Here is a 27887-nt window from a genome sequence, read left to right as displayed (position 1 = left end):
CTGCTCTGTCAGCAGAGAGCCCGACGCGGGGCTCGAACACACGAACCACAAGATCATGACCTGAGCTGAAGTCCGCCGCTAAACCGACCGAGCCACCCCGCCTTCCCCGGGGTAATAATTTTATATGAAAGTGATCTTAGGTACACAGCTGTAAAGAAGAGCAGACTGAGAACAAGAAGGTGTGAATATACTTTTCCATATCACGATTCTCCCTGGCTGCCACCTGTATGATCAGGCCGCACCCCCCACCGCCTTCCCCACAGACCCAGCGCAGTGCTGGGAGATGGCAGGTGCATAATGAATGTTCAACAGGAGACACAAGGTTGGAGGCGCAGAGAGCCAAGGAACCATTAAAAGCCAAACCTGACGACCTAGCACAGAAGCAACTAATTTGAGCTTCTGCCTTGTGCACACGCTTACAAAATACATTCAGGCGCTTAGGGCTCCATAAACTCAGCATTTGCATGTCATATAAACAGTCAAACCCTCTGCCTGCTTCTTGAGGATAATTTACTTTTTATGTTTAGGTTTTTTGTTCTTCTGAGGCATATTAACTTCTGGATTCTGGCCTCCGGGGGACAAAAAAAAAACAAAACAGACGAACAAACAAAGCAGACGCGGGGCCAGGGACGATGTCCCTGTTTATTTTATATTTTACACAGCCAGAGGAGTTCTCCTCAGATAAACCTCTTCCCTCTGGGCTCCGAGCGCTAAAATACACAGTCACAGAGGCAGTGTCATTCCACATAATGCCACTCTTTTTGCAGCTGCCATAAAATTCAGAATTCTTTTCTGTCCATCCGTCATTGAAGAAAGCCCTTCCCCGTGGTAAAATTATACCTCTGTGTCTCACATCTGTTCTTCTGGCTACTCCCCACAGCGGCTCCTTTTTCACCAGTTCTTTGATGCCCTAAATATACCATTAAATATTATGAAGGCATTTTAAAGTATGCTCAGGGCCCATAAAGCGGATCGAAATTATTTTAATAGCTGGAATTACTCATCCCAATGACCAACTTGCCATTAAGGAACTTTGCAAGCACAGTCCTCGCCTTGGGACCCTAGGCCTTCCCTGCCTGTGCTCTCCCCGTTCTTGCTCCCCACCAGCGGGCACTGAGTGCCTCTCACGTCCTGAACTGGGCTTTGTTTATGTGGGCCTGACCTGCTGCTTTCACAACTGGGTTTAAATATGCATGTGTGTTTCCATGGCGGGAATTGCTTCACAGGGATAGTTAGTTTATTTATTTGTTTTCATGATTTTTTTAAATGTTTACTTATTTTCGAGAGAGGGAGAGACAGAGCATAAGAGGGGGAGGGGGAGAGAGAGAGGGAGACACAGAATCCAAGCAGGCTTCAGGCTCCAAGCTGTCAGCACGGAGCCCAACGTGGGGCTCGAACTCATGAACTGTGAGATTATGACCTGAGCCGAACGAAGTCGGAGGCTCAAGCGACTGAGCCACCCAGGCACCCCTGGGGTTTCTATTTTAAATGCAGAGTAGACACACCCTGATAGAGACCCAAAAGAGGGCATGTACTGCAGGTATAAAGGATTTTAAACATACTCTAGAAGACTGCATGGGTTTAAATTTGCTTAGCTCACAGCTTACAGACAGGGTGCTGGGGGGACAGGGAAGACAGACAACTCCGTGTTCCCTGCATCCTTACACATGACGTCCTGGCTCTGACACTGCCCATCATCCTTAGAAGGCGGGTGACAGCTCCACCCAGTGAGAGGCAATGGGAAGTACTCGGTTGCCACGCAGGGATGAGCGTGAAGCAGTGGAGCTCCAGGGCCCCCGCTTCCCACCTCCTGCGCGGCCCCTGCTCACTGCAGCCCCTTCTTCATAGCCCAGGGCGCTCGGCCCACTTTGCTGCCTTGGCAGAGATGGAAAGAACGCTTTGCCTTTCCTGTTTGATCTCATCATGCCACAGCTCATTGGATTTTTTCTAAGGAAAACTAAAGGGAAGCCAACGGAAACGTCCCCAGAATAAACACCCGTCCAAGGGAATTGCAAAAACTGATAGGCTCCCAAAACCTGTAGTGCATTTAATAGAAGTGTCTGGTGCCTAAAACATACTCGTAGACTAGTAAAGCCTAGTTTCAGGGTTTTATTTTTCTTCATTCTGTCCTGTTTTATTTTTAATAACGCAGCTTCCTAGCCACACAAGTTTGTATTATTCCCTTCTCCGTGTGGAGCTTCAGGATGGTACTTTGTGTGGCATATTTAAAGCTCTTGGGCTTGGGACGCATGGGAGGCACCTGGTGAGCTTCGTCATTTGGGCATCCGACTTTGGCACGGGTCATGATCTCGTGGTTCCTGAGTTCGAGGCCGGCGTCGGGCTCTCTGCTGTCAGCGTGGAGCCTGCTTCAGATCCTCTGTCCCCCTCTTTCTGTCCCTCCCAATGCTTGTGCTCTCTCTCAAAAATAAATAAACATGAAAGCCCCTGGGTTCCTCAGTTCCCAGACCTTCAGAGGTTGGCTCAGTGCCTGCCACCCATGAGGCTGTCCCTAAGTATTACAGTAACAGCATGCAGAAATAAGCTAGTACCCTCTTAAAGGGCCCTTCCTCAGCTGATCCTCCTGGAGGACCCTGCCTCTGCTGAGGCCCTGGCCTTCTCTTTCCTGTCTGGGTGTCTACAGCAGACACCTGCTGAATGCTGGGTGGGATCAGGAACCTGGTCAGGGAGTGCAGTGCCAGCCATTTCCGGCCCTGTAAGTCACCACCACTGACTCTAGTCCCTTCTCAGTGCATGTTCTCAACACCATCCTCCGTTGGCTTTCCCATGGGAGTTCTTTCTTTTTTTAATGTTTTTTAATGTTTATTTTTGAAGGAGAGAGAGACAGAGCATGAGCAGGGGAAGAGCAGAGAGAGAGGGAGGCTCAGAATCCGAAGCAGGCTCCAGGCTCCAAGCTGTCAGCACAGAGCCCGATGTGGGGCTCGAACTCACTAACCGTGAGATCATGACCTGAGCGGAAGTCAGACGCTTAACCGACTAAACCATCCAGGTGCCCATGGGAGTTCTTTTCTAGACTCGTTTTGACCCAGCAATCCCCTATGACAAGTGTTCCATTAACTGCTGGGTTAAAGTAGGAATAGTCTTTGTCTTCCGTTAAATGCAGGTATTGTGACGAAAGGTCAACATGTTTGCTCTTTCAGGAGCTGACCGCTCATTTGCTTTGGAGAACATCTAGGGGCAGCTCAGATCATTTCCAAGGCCCCTTACCTTTGTATTTTTTCGTAGTAAAGTTTACATTGGGATGTAGGAACGTCAAGCTCATTGCCTCAGACACATGGCATTACCCCGAACCAGTGATTGAGTCTTCTCTGGCAGATTCTCACATACTTGTTCTGTTGTCCTTCTTGTCTTTCACCCCCAACTGCAGGTTTGTGTGCAGCTTGGTGTATTATGGCCTCACTCTGAGTGCAGGGGATCTAGGCGGAAATATTTATGCCAACCTGGCCCTGTCTGGCCTCATAGAGATCCCTTCTTACCCAATCTGCATCTACTTGATTAACCAAAAGTGGTGAGTATAGGTGAATACGACGTGCACCATGTCAGATACACACATACGCAAGCTCTTGTATCCATAACTACTTAAATGTTAGTGTCTTTGTCCACAGGTGGTGTCTGTTAAGTACTCCCTGGTGATTTATTTTCAGACCAAATGCAATTAGGATTCATTTTTTAAGGTGGTGTTTTTGGGTTTCCTGTTTATGGGTTCCTACGTAGGTTTTCAATCCAAATGCACTCCCACCAGAGGGTTTTGGAGTAGTCGGTGTGTCACTTGTTAGCTCCAACAGATAGTGTGTTGGCTTTATAGATAGAACTCCATCGACCCAGCCCCTGTGATGGGCAAGTTCCTACACACGGCATAGAACTGGAGGGCCTGTAATGACTTTCCTTTCCCCTTAAGACCTGCTCTACTTTGTTGAGGGGAGGAATACCCCCTGCTTTTGCTACTCGTCAGTGGGGAGTCTTACAAGGCCTTTTCAAAGTCTATCAAGACTACCTTTTCCTTGGTTTAGTGAGGTCGCTTCCAATCCTGAGCACCTGACCAGGGCCTCCGAAAACCCCATTTGGTACGAACTAGGAATCGGCCAGATAGTGCCACGTCCCACAGCCCAGAAACCATCATTTTAACCAAAACAGCATTCCTTGGTGCTGTGGTCATGGCTGGTGTGTTTAGTGCCTCCTGAAGGGCAAGTTTGGATTCTGTTCAGTTGAAGGCTTTTCTCGGGGGGGGGGGGGGGTCTCAATTGACTCTGCCAACCTCTGTTAGTGACCAAGCTTGGGGTCACGGTGGTCCAGGAGCGAGGTCAGGCTGCGTATTCAGAAATCCATCCCCATGACCTCTGGCGTGCTGGTGCCCCTCTTCTGTGCTGTCACAGCTGCCCGGGCACAGCTCTGATGACCGCTGAAGGTCTAGAAGGACGCCATCCATGGGGTTCCCTGTCAGGCTTTACCTCCCCGCTGCCTGCCTAGCATGGTGCCTGCCCGCTGAAAGCCATTCAGTACTAGTGTTATATGATGCACAGTGACCTAGGGACCCACGTCCCGCCCTGTCTCCTAGCCACTGAATTCAAGTCTAGTCTTAGCCATGTGTTAGTGTAAGGCTTTGACAAGCTCAGTAAGCTTCCGTGTACTTAGCCTTAAACTGGGGATTATAAAATCTCCTGGTAAAATGGTCAGAAAAGTTACAGGCACTACTGAAGTTCTACAGGGCACCTAGCAAGCCATAGGCTCCTCGTGAAGGGAGGCTCGTCACCGCCAATGTCTTTTCACCCAAGCTTCAAGCTCCTCTTTGAAAAGGATTTCCGTTCACCAAGTGCATGACAAATTTCACTTGATTCTGACATACTAACAGGAAATTATTTTCACTCTGCAATTTTAAGAGAGAGAGCCTTGTTTTACAGTGTTTAAAATTTGAAGTGTTTGGGGCGCCTGGGTGGCTCAGTCAGTTAAGCGTCCGACTTTGGCTCAGGTCACCATCTCGCAGTCTGTGAGTTCGAGTCCCATGTCACAGTCTGTGCTGACAGCTCAGAGCCCGGAGCCTGCTTCAGATTCTGTGTCTCCCCCTCTGTCCCTCCCCTGCTCACACTTTGTCTCATGTCTCTCAAAAATAGATAAACATTAAAGATTTTTTTTAGAACTAAATAAGATAAAATTTGAAGTGCTTAAGATTTAAGTACCGAGGAAAGGAAATGAGTGGAAGACTCCATTCTCCATATTTTATTTATTTTCATTCTCTGGAAGACAGAGGGCACAGCACACACCTAACAGGTTTATTTTGAGGAGTAAGGTACTTGACAGAAAGCATTCAGAACATAGTGAACCGTCAGAAATAGAGCGGTTCTCTGTTCTTTGCCTGCAGACGGCATTTGATCCGGCCATCCTGCTAGTTGTTTGTGTTATGATGGTCACATATTTTATGTCCTGGTCACTCCTATTTGCCACCATTCCTTAAGCCAAGACAAACGTGTATAATGCCACTGAGGACGTTTCAGAAAGAAGGTTTGGGAGAAGCAGCTGATGACTTTACAAGATAGAGCCTCAAGAGAAACATGCGATTTCTTTCCATCGTTTAGGTGTGGCCGGAAGCGGACCCTGGCAGCATTTCTGTGCCTAGGAGGACTGGCTTGTCTTATCATAATGTTCCTTCCGGAGAAGAAAGGTATGCCTTTCAGATTTCTCCGTGAGGGTTCCGAACAGCGCTTTTATTACAATGAATCTCAACATCAAGGAGAGATTACCATATGCCTGCTTCGTTTCTGTGATTGCATATTATTTAGCGATCGTGCGGGGTATGATGGGCCACATTCTTCCGCTCGCCTAAACTGTTCTCTGGGTGAATCACGTGCTTAGAGGTGCACTATTAATTCTTTCGGGCGATTAAGCTGACATCTGGGGTGTCTGGGCGGCAGTGCTGTATTGGAGTTATTTACTTGATGATGGGGAGGGCTGTTTAGTTCTGCAGAGAGAAACTCCATCCAGGGTTACAGATGGCACTCACGTTCCAGCCAATCACAGATCAGAGACGCCGGTTCTCGGTGGCAGCTCAGGCACCCTCAGCACCTCCATCCATACCCCCAGGTCGCACTGATAATAACGGCAGCAACAGCAAGAGTAGTGTTTACCATTGGTGACAGCCAACATTTTCTCAGTCTTATATAAGGTATGAATAAAGCATCTTTAGGAAACTTCGGCATTTTTATGTATTTGTGGCTGTGCAAACACAGCTGAAAAAAAAAATAAAAGGGATCCCTTTGGCATCTTATCTAACCTGATTTCTGCCCCTTTATAGAAAGTATAGAGACAGCGATGGCTCTCAACCTTTTTTTTTCTTTTTTTTTGCACTAACACACGTGAGGCATGCTCGCTAAAATGTCAAAAACTCATTTGGGCGGTGATTTTCTTTTCTTTCTTTTTTTTTTTTAAAACATTTTATTTCTTTTTGAGAGGCAGAGACAGAGCACGAGTGGTGGAGGGGCAGAGAGAGAGGGAGGGAAACACAGAATCCGAAGCAGGCTCCAGGCTCTGAGCTGTCAGCACAGAGCCCAATGTGGGGCTCGAACTCATAAACCATGAGATCATGGCCTGAGCTGAAGTCGGACACTTAACTGACAGCCGCCCCGTGGGTGGTCATTTTCAACAGCGAGGAGCAGGCCGTCGCAATCCCGGTGCTGCTGGGGGCATGTGGTACAACAGAAGCCCTGTCTGGGGGGCTTCTGGATCCTAACGGGTCTCCATCCTGGAGGTCTCACTTCAGGTGGGAACCATGGGGAGGTGGTGTCCCATACAGTTTGACAATTTCTAGAAGCGCTGCTGGATGATGTCTTTCCTGACAGCATGTCAGGGATGAAACACACCTTTGGCCGTTGCTTCTCCGCAAGACCCCATTGTCCCAGGGTCTCACTGCAGCCCCCACAGCCTCGTGTTCTAGTTCTGGAACCTTCCAGGACACCTGCCGTCCCACCTGTTGCCCCCACACGTTCTGTGCCTTGAATGCAAATGGCAGTTTGTTCACGACAGCGGATTTGACCCAGTTATTTAGAACAGCCTTGCAGTGATTTTTCCCAGACTCGCAGAAGCTAGAGAATCCAGTACGTTTGCCTGTTTTTTTTTTAATTCTCTAAGGAAACTGTTCCCTTTGCTCGTGCCGAGAAAGGGAGGCCGCGTTCAGCCACTGCCCTGCTGCAGGCTTGTAGATATAAGTGCCCACTTTTGCTGGTCTGGGGCACACGGTACGGGTTCAAACCATCCTATGGTAGCTTTAGATTCAAATTTTGTTCTTCCTAGACCGCTGGGAAATTCAGTTGCTTTCTGTCTGTGATAGTCCAGTACTCTATCTGTCACCTCATAGAGAAGCCTATTTCCTAGGGGCTCTAAGCATACCTGTCACTGGTCGCATCCCTGCTGGCAAGGCCAGTGCATGTCTCCCCCCCCCCGCCCATGTCTGTGCACCCCGAGGAACCCCCACTTCGACACTGTGCATGTGGCCCTGGTCTCCATCCAGACCCACCTTCCTCTGGCTCACTTCAGGTCGGTTATAAGAGAAAAGGTCAGTGGGGCCCTGGGTGGCTCTGTCGGTTAAGCGTCCGACTCTGTCTGTCTCTCCAAAAAATAAATAAAGAAATAAAACATTAAACAAATTTCAAAAAAAGAGAGAAGCTCAAGCCCTTTGTTGATCGGGCCCCTGGGGGGACAATGAGTAAGAAACGGCGCAGCAGGGAACCCTTCAAACCCCAGGACTGCGCCTCGGCAACATGGTACCCCCGTCACACTTAGAAAACTGGCTGTTGACTCTATTTTTGAAGATTTCCAGGGAAAGAAATCTCACACTGTCCCTTAGAAAATTGTTTCTATTTTTAATAGCCATTAGAGTGGGCCCCTTGCGCCACAACTGAGCCCGTTTCCTTTCATTTTATTCATCCCTAGAGCGAGAGAGCAGATGGCCACCCCCTTTTTCTGCATAATCCTTTCTGTGTTCGCCGAGAGTCTTCTTAACTATTCCTGAAGCTTGTCTTCTTTGAGCTGAAAGCATTTGTTCTCTAAAACTTCCTTTGAACCTTTCCTGTTTACTCCTTAAAAGATTTCGATGGCTCTCTTGTAAATCTCAGTTTTTTTCAAAGCGCTCTGCCTTAAGCTGCCTCTTCCAAAAGTTCTGATAAATATATATTAAGAAAGACGCAGTAGTTTGAAAAATTCTATTAGCATCTTGTCAGGGCTTTGTGTGCCCCTTTTTCCCTCACTTTTTCCCGCCAAACATACATTCCCTCTCTGCTTCCTGCCAACTTAGGTCCCCAGGACCTGCCAGCTATTCATTTTTTTATTTTTTTATTTTTTTAAATTTCTGAGAAAGAGTGTGTGTGTGAGCAGGGGAGGGTCAGAGAGAGAAGGAGACACAGAATCTGAAACAGCCTGCAGGCTCTGAGCTGTCAGCACAGAGCCCAATGCGGGGCTCAAACCCACGAACCTGAGATCATGACCTGAGCCGAAGTCGGACGTTTAACCGATTGAGCCACCCAGGTGACCTCTGCCAGCTGTTCTTTAGTACCTGAGTAGATTGCGGTTCTCTGTGTCAGACGGACAGACAGACAGGCACACCTCTAGAAGAAGCAGCCAGTAAGCTAGAAAACAGATCAGTTGGCATTCCTCCACCTGTGGTTTATAATTATTAGGCAGTGTGTCCTGCCCAGTGCATATTTGCACATTGGGTGGCCTCCAAGAAAATGTTCTCCCTGGGGACAGTTGTTACCAGGTGGCTACTAATGCATTTTACCTGATTTCAATCTTTGCTTAAAGGACCCTAATTAAACCTACAATACTACCATTTATTTTTTAACATTTATTTACTTTTGAGAGACAGTGAGACAGAGCATGAGTGGGGGAAGGGGCAGAGAGAGGGGGTGGGGCACAGAATTCAAATTCTGTGCTGACAGCTCAGAGCCTGACGCGGGACTTGAACCCACGGACCGTGAGATCCTGACCCAAGCCAAGGTCGGACACTTAACCGACCAAGCCGCCCAGGCACCCACTCCTATCATTTATTGAGGGATGATGAATCCTGGGTTCTCTTCATCTATATTAGGTATTACCCCCATTTTATAGGGAAACTAGAGTTCAGTGAAGTCAAGCAACTTATCTAAGTTTGCACAGCAGGTAAGCAGCACACCTAGGATTCAGATTTCAGGTCTTTCTGGCTCTAAAATCAGTGCTTTTGGGGGAATGCTGATTTGCCGTCTTTCGTGTACTCATCGCACATGGTGAGACTTTCATCTTAGAGAATTAATGCTGCCTGATTAGAGTCAGTTCTTCACTCTTCAGCAGACAGGTCTGATGAGAATCGGCCAGGGGTCAAGAACCTGGGCTGTCAGAGTGAAGCTGGGCTCTTCTTGGCAAGGAGGTTCCTGGCAGTTATGGTCCTGCCAGAGTCTAAATAATGAGGAAGTCGCAGCTCACGACCAGATGAACAAGTCTCATAGTTAACAACGTCTCACGGTGCTCCTCTCCGAGCACCTTCATGTCTCCTTTCTTCTATCCACCTCGCTCTGCCCATGCTTTATTCACTTGACTTCTCTTGTGCTGGCTGCATTCTACTGTACAGGGTACTGTTCATAAGCAAGAGCTAGTGCCTGGACTCCAAGAGCTTACAGTCTTGGAGGAAGATGAGTGATTAGAGAGAAATGACAACAGTAAAGTCAGAAGGTACCGCATGAGAATTGACAGCAAATGGCTAAGAGGACTTCAACTTCAGACCATGGTAGTGATGGAGAACAGCTATCCTCCTGTGTTAAACAGCCATAAAAACGGATAAATGTAAGAAACACTGATTTTCAGACCCTGGAAAGCAGGGTGCCCGGGATAGGCAGTGGTCCCCGAGGGGACTGAAACTAAGTGCTCCCTACGACTGACCTAACTCAGGGTCTCCAAGCCACAGTGCAGGGATGGGGAGCAAAGCGCCGAACTGAGGAGACAGTACTAAAACCTGGGGGGCCACGATTTCTAGAATTTGCTAGAAAAATGACTGGAGAGGAATTAGATACACAGAGGAGGAACTGGAGATCTGCAGAAGGGGCCTCTGAGTCTCAGGCAGCTTAGTGATTCCTGCAGGAGTTTGAGGACACTACTGAGGCCAGAGAGGGGACCACCAGGAAGCAGCATTTGGAATAATTCTTGGAGTCCAAGGCCGTGCCTAGTTTGTGTTCTTTGCAGCCAGATGTGCAGCCCTGGGTAGAGACCTCCTGGGTCAGAGTAGCCCTCCACTAAAGGACATTCTCTGCTTGCCCTCCAAGTGCTTTAGAAGCATCAAGTGATTCAAAGTAACAGCATCCCAGAACAAAGAGAAATAATAGTACATCAAGGAAGACCGTAAAATCCAGCACCAAACAATGTAACATCCACAGTGCATGGCATCCAGCCAGTCCTACCAGGCAGGAAAATACCACCCAAACCAGGAGACATAGAGATAGAAACAAAATCAGAAATGACCCAGATGATAGAATGAGGAGGCAAGAACTTTAAAACAGCTGTTATCAATATGTTCCACGTGTTTAGGAAGATAGAGGAGAGCATGATCATCATGAACAGAGAAATAGAGGGTATAAAAAAGACATTTGAGGGTCATCTACGTTATATGAAGCGTACGTTATATGAAAACCAAAGTCAGTGAATGAGATTAACCACAGAAGATCGGTGAAAAAGACATATCAAAAGAAACTATGCAGGATGAAGCAGGAAAAAATAATTAAATGAAGAGTTAAGGTATCCATGAGTTATAGGACAACACAAAGACTAACGTGTGTTTGTAATTGGAGTCGGAGAAGGAGGAAAAAAAGAAAACATTATTTGCAGAAATGGCGATCAGATACTTGCCTCATTTGATGAAAGCTATAAAGACATAACGAGAAAGCATGTTCATCAAGAAGATGTAATAAGCCTGATTGTGTATGCATCTAATAACAGATTTAAAATAAAGGGAGCAAAATTGGATAGAACTGAAAGAATAAATTACAAAACTCCAAAATCACAGTTGGATATTTCAATACCCCTCTCTCAACAACTGATAGAAAAATCAGATGGAAAATGATTAAGGAGATGGAGACTTGAACATGACCTAACTGCCATTTGTCAAACACTCTACCCTAATACAGCAGAACATGCATCCCATCTGAAGAGCACATGGAACATTTACTAAGAAGGGTCACATTTGGGCCATAAAACAAGTTTCAAAAATTGAAGAGGATTGAAATCTTCCAAAAATAGTTGTTTTTGAAATATTTTTTTGAGAGAGAGAGAGAACACAAGTGGGGATTAGGCAGCGAGAGAGAGAGAGAGAGAGAGAGAGAGAGAGAGAATCCCAAGCACACTCTGTGCTGTCAGCATGAAGCATGATGTGGGGCTCAAACTTATGAACTGTGAGATCATGACCTGAGCTGAAATTGAGAGTCGAATGCTTAATTGACTGAGCCACCCAGGTGTCCCCTCCAAAATAGTTATTTCATGAGCATGGAATTAAGCTAGAAATCAGTAACCAGAAGATATCAGGGAAATCCTCAGATGTTTGGAATTTCAAAGGCATTCTTGTAAAAATGGGTCAAAGAAGAAAGGAAATCACAAAAGAAATTAGAAAATATTTTTAATTAAGCAAAAATTGTAACACATCAAAGTTTGTGGGATGCAGTAAAGCAGTGCTTAGGGGAAAATTTAGTTGAAAATTTATCAGGGAAAAAAGTTTTCAAATTAACGATCTAAGCGTCTTTAAGCAAATAAAAAAAAATAATGACAGGGGCACCTGGGTGGCTCAGTCTATTAGCGTCTGACTTCAGCTCAGGTCATGATCTAGCAGTCCAAGAGTTCGAGCCGTGGATCAGGCTCTGTGCTGACAGCTCCGAGTCTGGGGCCTGCTTTGCATTCTGTGTCTCCTTCTCTCTCTGCCCCTCCTCTGCCTGCACTCTATCTCATTCAAAAATAATTAAACATTAAAAATATTTTTTAATGACAAATTAAGCCAAATGCAAAGAGAAGAAAGGAAATAATAAGAGCAAATATCAGTGAAATAAAAGCTGGAAAATATTAGAGGAAAATCAGTGAAACCAAAAGCTGGTTGTTGAGATCAATAAAGTCAATAAACCTCCAGCCAAACTAATATAGGAAAAAGAGAGAAGACTCACATTATGAACATAAGAATGAAATCAGGGAACCTATAGAAACTATTGGCATTTATAAGAGAATATCGTGAACTTTTTATGCCACTAAATTCAACTTAGGCAAAATGGATCCATTCCTTGAAAGATACAAACTACCAAATCACCCTCAAAACCACAGATAACCCGAATAGACCTCTATCTGTTAAAGAAATTTATAATTTGTAGGTAAATACATTCCTGTAAGGGAATTCCAGGCCCAGATGGCTTCACTGGTGAATTCTATGAAGTGCTTATGGAAGAAATAATAACCAATTCTGTATCTTCTTCCAGAAAATAGAAAAGGGAGGAATATTCTCCCAACCTCTTGTGAGGCCAGCCCTTACCCTGATATAAAACCAAAGACCTTACAGAAGACTGCAGATCAGTATAGATGACAAAAATCCTTAACAAAATATTAGCAAATTGAAGCCAGCAGTGCTCAAAAAGGGTAATCCATCATGACCAAGCAGGATTTATGCTCTCAATGCAGGCTTAGTTTGACATTCAAAATCGAATCAATGTTATTCACCATCTTTGAAAGCCAAAAGGAAAAAAAAATCATATGATCGTTTCAATATGAGTAGAAAAGCACTTGTCAGAATTCAGTATCCATCCATTACAAAATCCATCAAGAACTGGAAATAGTTGATAGAAATCAGCGGGAACCCTGCAGTTAACATCACATTTAATGGTAAAAAGCTAAATGCTTGCTCCTTATGATCAGGACAAAGGCAAGGATGACCATTCTTGCCACTTCTGTGGAACATTGTCCTGAAATGACTAGTGAATACGATAAACCAATAAAGAGAAATTAAAGGGATCTAAATTAGAAAGGAAGAAGTAAAACCGTCTTTATTCACAAGGCTACATGGTTGTCTCCATAGAAAATCCAAGGAAATATACCAAAAAAATCTACTGAAATTAATAAATGAGTTTCAGAGTCAGGTGACACCATTTTATTTCTATATATTAGCAACAAACAATTTAAAATTTAAAATGAAATGGGTGCATGGGGCACCTGGGGGGCTCAGTTGGTTAAAGGTCCGACTTTTGCTCAGGTCAAGGTCTCGCAGTCTATGAGTTCAGGTCCCACGTCGGGCTCTGTGCTGGCAGCTCAGAGCCTGGAGCCTGCCTCAGATTTTTATCTCCCTCTCTCTCTGACCCTCCTCAGCTCATGCTCTGTCTCTCTCTGTCTCTCAAAAGTAAGTAAACATTAAAAAAAGAATTTTTAAATGAAAGAAGGGTGCCTGGCTGGCTCAGTTGGTAGAGCATGCAAGCCTTGATCTCGGGGTCGTGAGTTTGAGTCCCACATTGGGTATAGAGGTTACTTAATTCAATAAATAAACTTAGAAAAAATAAAATTGAAAGAAAACAATACCATTTGTAATAAATTTTTAAAAAAATGTATTTAGGGATACGTTTTACAAAATATGTTTCAGACCTGTAGAAAACTGTAAAATATAAAATGCTGATGAGAGAAATCAAAGAAGGGACTACATAAATGAATTGGTGGTAATAATAATAATAAAATAAATGAAGAGATTACCATACTAAGGGTCCAAAGATACTGTTTAAGGTGTCAGTTCTCCCCAAATCAAACTGCCTTTGGTGCAGTCAGTCCCAATAAAATTTCCAACAGACTTCTTTTTGTGGACAGATATTGACAAATTAATACCAAAATTTGTATGAAGATGTAAAGGATCTAGACTATCCAAAATAAGTTTTATAAAAAAAAAATAAAGTTGGGGGGTGCCTGGGTGGCTCAGTTGGTTAAGCTTCCGACTTTGGCTCAGGTCATGATCTCACAGTTCATGGGTTCGAGCCCCATGTCGGGCTCTGTGCTGACAGGTCAGAGCCTGGAGCCTATTTCACATTCTGTATCTCCCTCTCTCTCTGACCCTCCCCTGCTCACACTGTCTCTCTATCTCAGAAATAAATAATTTAAAAAAATTTTAATTAAAAAAAATAAAAAGAAAGTTGGAAGGCTTGCCCTACCTGATTTTAAAACAATCTACAAAGTTACATGAAACAGGACAGTATGATACTGGCAGATAGCAATGGCTATATAGATAATAAGACAGAATTTAGTATGAAATAAACCCATGGATATGGTCAGGTGACTTTTATTTCTTGAGGGGGCCTGAGGTTTTGATCACCTTTTAATGTTTTATCCAATTATAACATTATAAAGAGAAAAATGCACCTGGTTAATTGATTTTTGGCAAAGGTGACAAGTCAGTTAAATGACAAAAAGATAATCTTTTCACCCCTTAGTGCTGGAAAAATTGGCTATCCATGCGCAAAACATGTAACTTCAACTTGCCTGTCACATCATATGCAGTAATTAACTCAAAATGGGTGAGAGACTTAAATGTAAAGACTAAAACCATACTACTTCTATAAGAGAACGTAGAAGAAAAATCTTAGTGACTTCAGTTTAGGCAAAGATTTCTCAAATAGGGCACAGAAAGCACAAAATGAAAAGAAATTGTTACTTAGACTTCAGCAAAATTAAAAGCTTTTGCTTTATGAAAGACATAATTAAAGACATGAAAAACAAGGCACAGACTGGGAAAAACAGTTGGGAAACATACCTGATAAAGGACTTATCCCCAGAATATAGAATGACTCTTGCCATTTATAGTGAGGGGAGAAAATGGGCAGAAGATTTGAACAGACACATCTGAAAAAGAATTTAAAAAATGGTAAATAAGTGGGGAAAGATGTCCAGTCATTAGACACTAGGGAAATGGAAATCAGAACCGCAAGATCTACCACTACACACCTCTTCTAATGGCTAAAATTTAAGAATGAGCCGTGTGCCTGGCTGGGTCAATGGGTTGAGCATCCCACTCTTGATTTCGGCTTAGGTCATAATCCCAGGGTCGTGGGATTGAGCCCTGCATTGGGCTCCATGCTGGGTGTGGGGCCTGCTTGGGATTCTCTCCCCCCCCCCACGCCCCTCCCCACACACATGCATGCGCTCTCCCTCTCTTTCAAAATAAATAAATACACATTAAACAAACAAACAAACAAACAACAACAACAACAAAAAAAACGACTGCCATACCAAACACGGACAATGATAAGGAAGAACCAGAACTCTTATATACTGCTGATAGAAATGTAAAACGGTATGGACACTTTGAAAAACAGTAGTAGCTTGTTTAAAAGGGAAATATACACTTGCTATATGATCACCTTTACTGAAGGGAAGCAGAAACACAGATTTGCCACAAACTTTGTGTTTTTCTAATTTTTTTTCTTATGTTTTATTTATTTCTGAGAGACAGAGACAGAGAGGCAGCGTGAGCAGGGGAGGGTCAGAGAGAGAGGGAGACACAGAATGTGAAATAGGCTCCAGGCTCTGAGCTAGCTGTCAGCACAAAGCCCGACACAGGGCTCAAACCCACGAACCGTGAGATCATGACCTGAGCCAGTCGGATGCTTAACCAACTGAGCCACCCAGGCGCCCCAGATTTGCACAAAGACTTTGATGCAAATGTTCATAGTAGGTTTATTAATAATAGCCCCACACTGGAAGGACCCCAATACCCACCATTGGAAGAATCCACCATACCACACTGTGGCATATTCATACAGTGAAGTACTACTTAACAACTATAACAAAAGGATTGAACTGTGACCTACGGGTACCCACAATAACACAGATAAATGTCAGAAGCATTAATGCTAACTAAAAGACACCAGACACAGAAGTCCACAAACTGAATCATTTCTTTCATGTGAAATTTTAGAAATGGTGAAGCTATAGTGACAGGACTTTGTGCATTTAGGGTATATTTCTTTAAAAAACAAACAGGAAGCAAATGAATTGTGGGGTTTTACCCATAATTATGTATCCTAGCAGAGGGCATACCACTGTCTTAAAGAATTTTAACATATACACGAGCCATCACAAATTTGCCATAATCACCTAGTGAATGAAGTGGATGATTAAGTTTAATTTTTACTATTTTGGGTCAGTGAAATGTGACTAAAACGTACTTTTTGTCCTGATGACCTCAAATGGGCTCTAAGGAAACTTGCTGATAGCTAGTACCAAGAATGATGTTCGTACAACTGCATCATTGGAAAAAACTGATAACCTCTTGAATATAGTGCTGTGAAGGATGCAGGTGTTTTAAGAATTGCCTTTTTCCCTCAAAGATAATTGAGTTTAATTTTCCTTTTTAAATCACTCTTTTTTTCTAAACAGTCACTTTGGATATTCACTGGTAGTAGATAGTAATATCTGATTTTATTTTCAGATAAAGAACCCAGGTCAAGAATCAAAGGATTTAGCCCAGTGGCTACAAAGCACTCCTAAATATTGATCCAGGATGACCCAAGAGTCTAGAACCTCCCCAGGAAGGAGACTCAAAGAGGATAAGAGGGGCACCTGGGTGGCTCAGTCGGTTAAACCCCCAACTCTTGATTTTGACTCAGTTCATGATCTCACAGTTTGTGAGTTTGAGCCCCATATCGGGCTCTGAACTGACAGCATGGAGCCTGCTTGGGATTCGCTCTCCCTCTCTCTCTGCTCATCCCTTTCTCTCTCTTAAAATAAATACACTTTTTTTTAAAAAGGATAAGAAATAATTTCCTTTTTATTAAAATTTAAATTCAAGTTAGTTAACATACTGTATAGTCTTGGCTTCAGGGGTAGAACTATTCATCTCTTACATATGACAGCCAGTGCTCATCCTCAAAAGTGCCCTCCTTAATGCCCATCACTTATTTAACCGATCCCCCACCCACATCCCCTCCTGCAACCCTCAGTTTGTTCTCTGTATTTAAGGGTCTCTTAAGGTTTGCCTCCATCTCTGTTTTTATCTTATATTTCCTTCCCTTCCCCTATGTTCATCTGTCAAGTTTCTCAAATTCCACATATGAGTGAAATCATATGACATATGTCTTTTTCTGATTTATTTTGCTTAGCATAATATTCTCTAGTTCTATCCACATTGTTGCAAATGGCAAGATTGCATTCTTTTTCATCACTAAGTACTATTCCGTTGTATTCATAAACCACATCTTCTATATCCATTCATCAGTCAGTGGACATTTGGGCTCTTTTCATAATTTGGCTGTTATTGATAGCGCTGCTATAAATGGTGGGGTGCTTGTGCCTCTTTGAATCAGCATATCTGTATCCCTTGGATAAATACCTAATAGAGCAATTATTGGGTCATAGGGTAGTTCTATTTTTAATTTTTTGAGGACCCTCCATACTGTTTTCCAGAGTGAGCTGTACCAGTTTGCATTCCCACCAACAGTGCAAAAGGGTTCCCGTTTCTCCACATCCTCACCAACATCTGTTATTTCCTGAGTTGATAATTTTAGCCTCTCTAGGTGCAAGGTAGTATCTCATTGTGGGTTTGATTTGTACTTTCCTGATGATGAGCGATGTTGAGCATCTTTTCATGTGTCTGTTGGATGTCTTCTTTGGAAAAGTGTCTATTCATGTCTTCTGCCCATTTCTTCACTGGGTTATTTGGTTTTGGGGTGTTGAGTTTGGTAAGTTCTTTATAGATTTCAGATACTGACCCTTTATTAGATGAGGAATTTTCTAATCAACAGAGCTGTCTGAAATCGACATGGGCTACCTTGGGTTAAAGTGAACTCCCCCCAGATTCGAGTGGTGACTCAGACTCCATTGGCAGGACCGCACAAGAGAAGTTTCAGGCATCTGCTGAGGTGTTGGGCTGCTGCAAGCACCGGTACACGGCCAGAGCCACGCCCCACAAATGGGTTACAGCTGGAAGTGTCCTGAGCGTCACACAAAAGACTTCTTACAGCTTTGGATCCTGTGGGTGTCTAGATAAAAGTCTTTTGGGGGCACCTGGGTGGCTCAGTTTGTTAAGCATCCAACTTCAGCTCTGGTCATGATCTCATGGTTCGTGAGTTTGAGCCCCATGTAGGGCTCTGTGCTGACAGCTCAGAGCCTGGAGTCGGCTGCGGATTCTGTGTGTGTCTCTCTCTGCCCCTCCCCCACTCACACTCTGTCTCTCTCTGTCTCAAAAATAAATAAACACTAAAAGAATTTTTTTGTAAAGTCTTCTGTGGTGTGCCACTAGAATTCAGTTTTCAGGATGGCAACCCCCTAACCTGTTGTTAAGGATGTTAGAGTGTCACTCTACAGTTCTGAAAGACGCCATCCTGTATGGATTGAAAATAGTCCCAGAGATCATTTGCAGTAAAGCAAATATGCACATTTCTGTTTGTGTCAAGGCCACCTTTTATTGACACACTAAGTTTTCTGGAAAATAAATGCCTTTGATGAATTGCCTTATTTTCGGTTTAATTGAAGAGATTGTTAGATCTCAAGTGCAGACATATATCTTGGGGAAAGTGCTGAGAAGCATTGTTGTTTTTCTAGAAGCACCCCATGGCTAAAAATAATATATTCAGCCCTTAAAAGAACTAGCATGTTCTTCCAAACAGCCTGGCAGAGGAGGAGAAAGCCCCAGATGGTCGGATTTGGCAGTACCTGGGCCACTGTGTTCGGGACGCCATCTTTAAAGTAGGTGAAGATTTATTTCATCGTCAAGCAGGGAAGGTGAAACACACTTGAGGATAGCGTGTTTAAATCACCCCCTCCTTAGAAGTCGAAAGAACCTGAACACAGATTCTTTTCACCAAATTAATCCCTATTGTAGTCCTTCTACTTAGTTGTTCCACAGATATGTAGTGAGCACTGCTGAGTACTGTACTACCGCAGATGGTATGCAGTGAGGGGCACAGATACAAACAGGATACCAGCTTTCGCCTGGAGTAACTCAAAATATATTTGGGGCAGACAAGACGGAAAAGTAAGCAACTACAGAAGTGTGTCTGCAGCATGCCACCTTAATGGATCAGGAAATAAGGAGGAAAGGATATTGCTTTTGAGCTTTTAAGGGTGGAGTGGTTTCTGTGAGCCCTGCAAGCTGTCCCAGGGAAGGGACAAGTGTATTCTATTTGGCAGAAATGTCAAGGGCAATGAGAGGCAATTACTTTGGTGATTAGGACTTCACTGTTGACCTTCAAGAGTAGGACTTTCAGGAGAGGATGCTATTAGAAGTCAGAACACAGTGAGCTACAGGGCAAATGCAGAGAGGGCAACAGAGAGTTGCTCACTCATTGAAGATGTTTGCTAGCAAAGGGAGAAAGTACAACCGAGTCAATAGGATTTCTTTTTTCCTCAGAAGGAGAAATTGTTATTTTGAAAGCAGAGATGAGTGCGTTATGGAAGGGAGAGGTTAAATATGTTTGAAAGGGATTAATTACATTGTAAGATCCCAGGGAGAATAATGTTAATAAAGGAAAGAACCGTGAGATAATTGGTAGTATTCTTAAAATTTTTTAGTGGCTTTTTTTTTTTTTTTTGAGAGAGAGAGAGAGGGAGAGCAAGCAGGGGAGGGGCAGAAAGAGAGGGAGACCCAGAATCAAGAGCAGGCTCTAGGCTCCGGGCTGTCAGAACAGAGACTGATGCGGGGCTTGAACTCATGAATCATGAGATCATGACCTGAGCCGAATTCGGACGCTTAACTGACTGAGCCACCCAGGTGCCCTGATAATATTTTTTTAAAGTTTATTTATTTATTTTGAGAGATACAGAGACAGCATGAGTTGGGGACGTGCAGAGAGAGAGGGAAAGAGAGAATCCAAAGCAGGCTCTGCACTGTTGGCACAAAGCCCCATGCAGGGTTCAAACACACAAAGTTGCAAGATCATGACCTGAGCCAAAACCAAGAGTCAGAGGCTTAGCCGACTGAGCCACCCCGGTGCCCCTGATCATATTTTTGATAGGGAAATGAACTGCCATAAAATGTATTTTTGCATTTTATGTAAAAATGTTATGTTAAGAAATTGCACTGTCATTGGCGATTAGTAATTCAAGTAGGAGTTTGGAGAGGAAGAAAGATTAGAAGTAGTTCCATGTTGAGAGTCTTTCTTTAAAGAACATTAATGTTTTATACCTTCTGATTGTAATTTAATGGGATTATTCCTTATCCTCCAATGGAACACCAGGAAATACAACCTGCAGAGAGGAGATTTTCTGGACCTTGCCTCTGTCTCTTACATGTGTCAGACCTCCTCCACATATGCCAAGGCCCATCATGCAAACCACCATTTCACATCACTGGGTGGGGAACAAGCTTGGGAAGGAGAGGCGAGTAGCCCCCGTGCTGGGCAAGACTTATGATCCCCATGAAGCTTGCTTTACTACCCTACAGAAGCATTCCAAGAGCTCTGCCATTGAAGAGCGGGCAAGTTCAACCTCCATAATGACTGCCATGTTGGAAGCCTTCACAGGGACGGCCAAGACACGGAAGATTCTTTGTGTGTGTGTGTGTGTGTGTGTGTGTGTGTGTGTGTGTGTGTGTGTTGCGTGTGCTCACTAAACCTTCTGAACGTGTGTTCAGTTATACCACCTCCTCACTGTTTGAGGTCAAGTGAATGCCTCTGGCTCCTATAGGATTAAACGTGTCACTGAAAGGAATTTTCCCCCGGAAGGACCTCACAGCTCTTAACCCTTGTCCTCCTCAGGCACAGGCGTGCTTGCAGTGGTGAACAGCCATTCCCTGGCTCTGCTCGGGAAGCTGACGATCAGTGCTGCCTTTAACGTGGTGTACATCTACACGTCTGAGCTGTACCCCACGGCCATCAGGTGCGCCTCACATCCCGCATGTTTCGCTGTAGATGCTCACGGCAACAGAGGTATGGTTCTCATTCCACTGGGCGTGTAGGCGGCGGGGGCCAGCAACACTTCCACGAGCAGCTGCAAGCCCAGAAACTGTCTGTGTAGACCACACTTGGCCCATTTGGCTGAGGAAAGCATAGCTGTATTTTGGGCCGAACCCCCTCGTGTAAACCGGGAGAGAGGCACTCTCCGCTAAGCACATCTCATCAATCAAATAGAGCTCGGATGCCATTTTTATTTCTGCGGACTTGATTTATTCAGTCACTCATCCTTCGTCAGGCACAGACAGACAAGGGGACTGGGGTCCCTGTTCTCCCAGAACCTACATTTCAACACAAGATATACACATTTAAAAAAGATAATCCAGGGTCACATGGGTGGCTTAGTTGGTTGAGCGTCCGACTCTTGATTTCCACTCACATCATGCTCTCACAGTTCGTGAGTTTGAGACCCATGTAAGGCTCCACACTGACAGTGCAGAGCCTGCTTGGGATTCTCTCTCTGCCCCTCCCTTGCTCTTCCCCTCAATCAAGCTCTGCCTCTCAAAATAAATAAATAAACCTAAAAAAAGATAATTCCATATAGTAATAACTGAAGATGAGGCTTACATATTAGTTGTTAAATGTGGTTTCTAACGAGTAGGACATGCTTATATTAAAAACATGTTCTATCCGAAGCATCCCCTCCTAAAAGAAGTCAGAAAATGAATCACACACGGAAATTTGAAGGGCAGGGACCCAGCTTAGCCGCCTCAGAATCGCCTCTGCGAGCCCAGTGGGCACTCCCTAGGTCAGCCCTTCCCTAGTCCTTTGGAGCAGCGTTCCACAGGTTCCCGCACCCGCACAAACTTAACGGTTCTTTCTGCCTATGAATTTAAGGCCCCTTTTCCCCCAGTTTTCCCCAGACTTCCCGTGATTGACTAGTCATTTCCTAATTATTCCTCTGACCTGTTCTCTCTGCCTGCTGGCTATAAAACTAGGGTGATCATTTTGTCCAAACTGGGACAGTTTTGGGAATGAATATGGGCCTTACTAACCCTGAGTGGGTGAGAGCGTGATGGATGGCCACCCTGCCTGTAACCCTTCTCCTTCCCGCCCCTACCCCCTCTTGCGTGTCCACACTCCTCATAAACGTAATGCTCCTGGTTTACCGAGAAGATGTGCTCAGTCAGTTCCTATTTATATGCCTGACCCTTTAATCGCCAGTTACTTGACTTTAAGGAAATGGGCAATGTTCTCAGATCACAGAGCCCTGCCTCTCCGTGGCTATATTAATTCATAGGAAACCTCACACACAAAACCCCATGAGAACATTTGACAAGAAATGGTCACATGGCCATTTCTGTGCCATCCTCTATCCTAACTGCACTGTCCAGTGTGGTAGTTACTAGCCTCATGTGACTATTAAATTTAAATCAATTAAAGTGACATAAATTAAAAATCCAGTTCCTTGAGGTGCCTGGGTGGCCCAGTCAGTGAAGCGTCTGACTTTAGCTCAGGTCATGATCTCACGGCTTATGAGTTTGAGCCCCACATCGGGCTCTGTGCAGAGAGCTCAGAGCCTAGAGCCTGGAGCCTGCTTTGTACTGTCTCCCTCTCTGCCTCTCTCCTGTGCATACTGTCTCTCTCTCTCTCTCTCAAAAAAAAAATAAACTTTAAATTTTTGTAAAATAATAGACCCATTTTGGTGCCTGGGTGGCTCAGTCAGTTAAGCTTCTGATTCTTGATTTAGGTTCAGGTCATAGAGCTCATGGTTTGTGAGTTTGAGCCCCGCATCAGGCTCTGTGCTCGCAGCTCAGAGCCTGGAGCCTCCTTCGGACTCTGTGTCTCCCTCTCTCTCTGCACCTCCCCCGTGCACACTCTGTCTCTCTCTCTTTTTTTTTTCTGTCTCTCTCAAAAATAAATACACATTTTAAAAAAATCCAGTTCCTCATTCTCCCTAGCCACATTTCAAGGGCTCACAGCCGCAGGCTTCCAGCAGCTTCCGTACTGGACGGTGCAGTTATAGGACATTCCCAGCATCTCAGAATGTTCCAGTAAGCAGCACTGCTCCACAGCAGCCTGTGCCTCCTCCACTGTGGGACTCACTACTCTAGGCCCACTGTCCCGTAGCATCTTTAAAGTCCACCCAGAGTTTACTGACCGCCCCTCCCTTTTCTATTCCTTCCAGGAACGTTGGGCTCGGAACGTGTTCCATGTTCTCCCGAGTTGGTGGGATTCTTGCTCCCTTCGTCCCTTCACTGGTTGGTTTGTGCCTCCTAGTTTCGTTTTTCTTGATGTTCTGCCTCGGAAATGCTTATGCCTTTGAGTGGAAAGTGGTGAATGAACGATCAGCCTGTGTGAAGCCTGCATCTTTTAGATTAAGGACGCTGTAGGTTAGGGATCCCTCTGGGTGGAGGGACTCGTATCAGAGGCTCTGACTGTGCTCTGATCCGCATTCACCGGAGAGTTAGCGAAGGCCAGCTTGCCCCTTCCTGCCTCTACTCATTGGTTAGTCAGCGAATATTTCTTAAGCTTTGGCTGCGGGCTGGGCTGTATGCTGAGCACTTCAGCATATAGCATCTCATGTAATGTTCTCAGTAACCCCGTGAGGCAGGCGTTATTGTTATCCTCTGTTAAACTTGAGAAGGTCAGCAGAAGCAGATTAAGTAACTTGCTCAAGGGCATACCACTTAGAAAAGAAAGTTAGGGGGCGCCTGGGGGCTTAGTCGGTGAAGCGTACAACTTCGGCTCAGGTCATGGTCTCGCGGTTTGTGGGTTCGAGCCCTGAGTCAGGCTCTGTGCTGGCAGCTCAGAGCCTGGAGCCTGCTTCAGATTCCGTGTCTCCCTCTCACTCTGCCCTTACCCCATGTGCACTCTGTCTCTCAAAAATAAATAAACGTTAAAAAATTAAAAAGAAAATTAGAAGAGGAAATATGGCCTAGCAGTGTGTCTAGTAAGGGTTTCTAGCATTTTCTAAATTTCATAGTCAAAAGAAAGGGGATAGATTAAATGGCAGCCCTGAGAATCCTTCTGATCTTGAAATGTTCAGGTTCCTGACAGAGTCCTCGGAGTCCCTCGGGTGTCTGCGCTCGGTGGGACCCGTGGCCTTCCCAGCTGGGCCCCATCGAAGGCGGGCTGGATTTGGTGTGTGGACGGCTCTTCCTCAGTCAGGCAGTTCCTCTCGCCACTTGCCAGCCGTGCTGGCAGCCAGGTCCGCGCACCCGGAGGGGGTCCCACCTGCCCACCCCCCAAAAGGTGAAAGCAGTTTATTGAAGACACAGAGAGAGCAGATACACACAGAGTGAGTGTCTGCGAGGTTCAGGAAGGAAAGGAGAGATCTTGTCGATGTTCAGAATCAGGGTTTTTTGGGAGGACAGGGGTCTGGGGGCCGTGTCCTCTCAGCCATCCAGGAACCGGTTAGGACACAGATGACAGCCCATGTAGTACTCCTTGGAGCCAGACAGGGCGGTGAGCTGTCTACCCCAGGGTCTGGAATACGCACATACAATAGCTTCGTCTGGTCATTCTCGCTCGCCTCTTCCTTAGATGTTATCTGTTCTAGAGAAATCATTAACTCCTTGCCCCTTACAAGGACATATGCTGTTTACATTACAGGCATGGGACGTGTGGGGGTGAGGCTGCAGGTCTTAGCAAGAATACAAACAGGTAAAGCAGCAAAGCTAAAAAACAGCTTTTTTTTTTTTTTTTTAAATCTCAAAGGGTCCCATTGGTTTCCCGGTATCATCAGTACAAGCGGACGACTTGGAAATGCCTTTCCTTTTCTGAGCACCCTTCCTTTTCATGAGCATCGCTTTTCACGTTTCATGGTTAATTTCACGTTACAAGACCCTCATATGGATTAGCTCCATTCTGCAAAATGTATCGGGGGGTTGTCTCCAAAGAGCTCCGACTTTGGGTGGCCCTCCTGGGCTGCTAAGAAACCCAGTGCTCGGTCTCTACCAATGCCTGCTCGGTTGAGGAGAGGTCAGAGCATCGGTCCACCTTGATTCAGTGACACACCCACGTGTTGGACCCGTGTTTCCACATGGGCGCCCGGAGGTGGGATTCTCTCTTCCCTGCTCCCCATCATCTCCATTCTCCCCTGCCAACTTCTCCATCATCTCCATCATCTCTTTACTTCTGAAAAATCAGGAACTTACTCTCCAAGAGGAGATCCTAACTAGTAGCAGTCCTATCCGCAGAGTTCAGAAGCCCAAGCAAGAAGGCGATCCTGCTAAGCCAGTCCTGTGCACGCATTTAAGAATGTTAATCTGCTCACAAGTGCCCCAGAGAAGCACCCCACAAAGATAGTCTTCTGTGTTATCTTGTTTGTGTTCCATTTTTTTATACATTTATTCATTTTTGAGAAACAGAGACAGAGTGCAAGTGGGGGTAGGGCAGAGAGAGAGGGAGACACAAAATGTGAAGCAGGCCCCAGGCTCTGAGCCGTCAGCACAGAACCCGACGCAGGGCTCGAACTCAGGAACTGTGAGATCCTGACCTGAGCCGAAGTGGGACGCTTCACCGACTGAGCCCCCAGGCACCCTGAACCGGCTTGTGTTTAAAGAAACTACGTAAATATTCCCAAGAATGTCTCTGAAGCAATCTTGAAGTGTTGTGTTCGGTTCAGGTAGTTTCCAGAACACATGGTGTGCTTGGTTCTCCGGGCTTCTCTCTTTCTTTACGGGGTGTTGACATCTTTAACCCCTGTCCCCCTGGCTGTGGTGCTAAGTGAATGAGCAAGCAAGCGTGGGCTCAGTTGGCCGATTCCAGGGCTGAGAACTTGGAAGTCCATCACGAGCAAGTATTTGGGGGGTCTCCCAAGCGAAGAGTACGTGCAGATGCCCGTGTTTTAAGTGAGTTGCCTGGAGCGAAAGCCCTCCCCTCCCCACTGCTTCTGCTGCCTTTTTATGTTCTCGCCCCCACTTCTGTGTGCCTGAGCGACCACTCAGCCATCTTCCAGGGTGACTCTCAATGGGCAAACAGGTGCCTGACAGTGCGTTCTAGGGGGAGGCCGGGTTGGAGAGTAACCGGGGCAGTCCCTCGGTCATACGCTGCTGACGTCATGTGCTGGGAAACCCATGCTCAGTTTTCGTATGTTTTTGTTCTACTCTCTGCCCCCACAGAAATATGTGCAACGGTCCTTACCCTTCATTGTCTTTGGAGCCACTGGCCTGGCTTCGGGCCTCCTGAGTTTATTATTGCCAGAAACCCTTAACAGCCCACTGCTGGAGACGATTTCTGACCTTCAGGTGTATTCATATCGGAGGCTGGGGGAGGAAGCGCTGTCCTTACAGACCTTGGATCCCCCACAGGTACAGGCGGGCAGTAGTTTTCTCTTTATCATTCAGATGATGAGAGTTCAGGAAAGAAAAAAGAAGAAGAATATTCTGGTTAGATTTAGTAGAACTAAGCAAAACTGCCAGAAAACAAAGGTGGGATTAATGGCAGCTGATTTTTTGAGAGACATAAAGATGGCCAGTGATTCATTCACTTCAGGGCCGATTCTTAGGGGAAATAGATATCATAAAATGTGTCTGTGTGTCGAATGCTAGGTAATAATTTCCATTTTAGAAATGTCATGGTGCCACTTGACTGCCCTTGGTCTCCTTTTCCATTTCAGTCTGGGGACAAGGAGAACACTTTAGGGAGTGAAAGTGAGGAAGAGGAGGAGTTTTTCGATGCGGATGAAGAAACCCAGATGATTAAGTGAAGAGGCCCAGACACCCCTGCCCCCCTCACCTCACAAGCAGATGCTCTCCTTGCCTCTGGTGAAGGCAGGCTCTTCTGGAAACTCCAGAGAGTTTTCAAAATACAGGCTTGAAGGTCCATGGAAGGTACTCTGCACGGGCTCATTGTTCTCAGGCACAAAGGAAGATGGAGAAGAGATTGTAGAAGAGAAACATCACTGTACTGGTGTGGGGTGGGGTGGGGGAACAGTTGTTGACTTGGATCTGTCCAGAATTCAGGTTCAGTTCAGCGCCATGGCTTCCGGCCAGGTAGCTCACATCCACATGCTGGAGTGGAAAGCTCATTTATTTCTGGAAGTATAATTACGTTGCTCATCCTTCTTCATGACCTAAAGGCAGACGTGTAATATTTCTTCTCACCATGTTAGTGGGAAAAGAGAAACCATCCTTAACATTTCATCTTAATACCTTATTTGACGTCTACTGCTTATCATTTGTGCCTCACTCAACAGGAATCTGCTGAGGCAGATTGGTGTGAGCAGCTCATTTTGGTGCCAGAGGAGAAGCACTGAGAGGTGACTGTGTGTGGCCTGAGACCCCTGACTGATGAGACCTGGGTCCTCAGCTTGGTTCCCAGGCTAACGTTGGCTTGAACTCCCTGTGCCGTTAGTCCCACAGACAATCCATTTGGAAAAGCCAGCTGCACTGAAGGGATTTCCTCCGAGCCAAAGGCGTGGCTGCAGATGCCCTTTCACTCCCCTTTTGATGCTCAACTTGGGTCATTTCTTCAGTTCCCACTTGTGTGTACCTCCAGGAAAAACTCTTCTCAGATTCTAGTACCAGCAGTAACTTCGGAACCGTGTCAACAAGCGCGGAAGCTTTTTACAGATGAAGGGCAGTTAAACAGTGACATGTTAAGGGGCGTCTGGGTGGCTCAGTCGGTTAAACGTCTGACTTTGGCTCAGGTCATGATCTCATGGCCTGTGGATTCAAGCCCCACATTGGGTTCTGTGCTGACAGCTCAGAGCCCGGAGACTGCTTCAGATTCTGTGTCTCCCTCTCTCTCTGCCCCTCCCTTGCTCATGTGCTGTCTCTCTCTCTCAAGAATAAACTAAAAAAATGTTTTAAAAAGTGACATGTTGAGCACTTGGATGTTAGGGGGGAAAAGGAGCCATTTTTATAAGGAAAAAAAGAACATGACCTTTTGCAGTTTTTTGTTGTTTTTGGCATTGTGCAATGAGGGACATGGGCAACATTTAAGAGTTTGAACGCTTCTACTCCCAGATCAGTCTCTGCCTGTTTAGTCAGAGTGGAAAGCAAGTAATTTCATAGGAAATGT

General features: G+C 45.3%; 1 protein-coding gene across 3 annotated transcripts in view; it reads left to right on the top strand.

Moving 5' to 3' along the window:
• Positions 1 to 27541, top strand: part of SLC22A15 (solute carrier family 22 member 15) — an 87977-nt gene extending 60436 nt beyond the window's left edge. For 2 of the 3 annotated variants that reach the window (XM_039242760.1, XM_039242759.1), the window contains 6 exons: positions 3386 to 3526; positions 5589 to 5674; positions 20724 to 20844; positions 23047 to 23119; positions 25985 to 26173; positions 26482 to 27541. In XM_039242760.1, coding sequence (XP_039098691.1) covers positions 3386 to 3526; positions 5589 to 5674; positions 20724 to 20844; positions 23047 to 23119; positions 25985 to 26173; positions 26482 to 26571 — 700 coding nt within the window. In that variant the 3' untranslated portion in view covers positions 26572 to 27541. Of the gene's footprint in view, positions 1 to 3385; positions 3527 to 5588; positions 5675 to 20723; positions 20845 to 23046; positions 23120 to 24473; positions 24525 to 25984; positions 26174 to 26481 lie in introns of those variants that run through there. The other variant, XM_039242761.1, reaches the window with a different exon arrangement.
• The last annotated feature ends 346 nt before the right edge of the window (positions 27542 to 27887 follow it).

This window comes from Hyaena hyaena, unplaced genomic scaffold (genome assembly GCF_003009895.1).
Source record: "Hyaena hyaena isolate Hyena2069 unplaced genomic scaffold, ASM300989v1 scaffold_217, whole genome shotgun sequence".
Taxonomy (NCBI): Eukaryota; Metazoa; Chordata; class Mammalia; order Carnivora; family Hyaenidae; genus Hyaena; species Hyaena hyaena.
The sequence above is the reverse complement of the archived record's forward strand: the minus strand, read 5'-3'. Positions and strand labels throughout refer to the sequence as shown.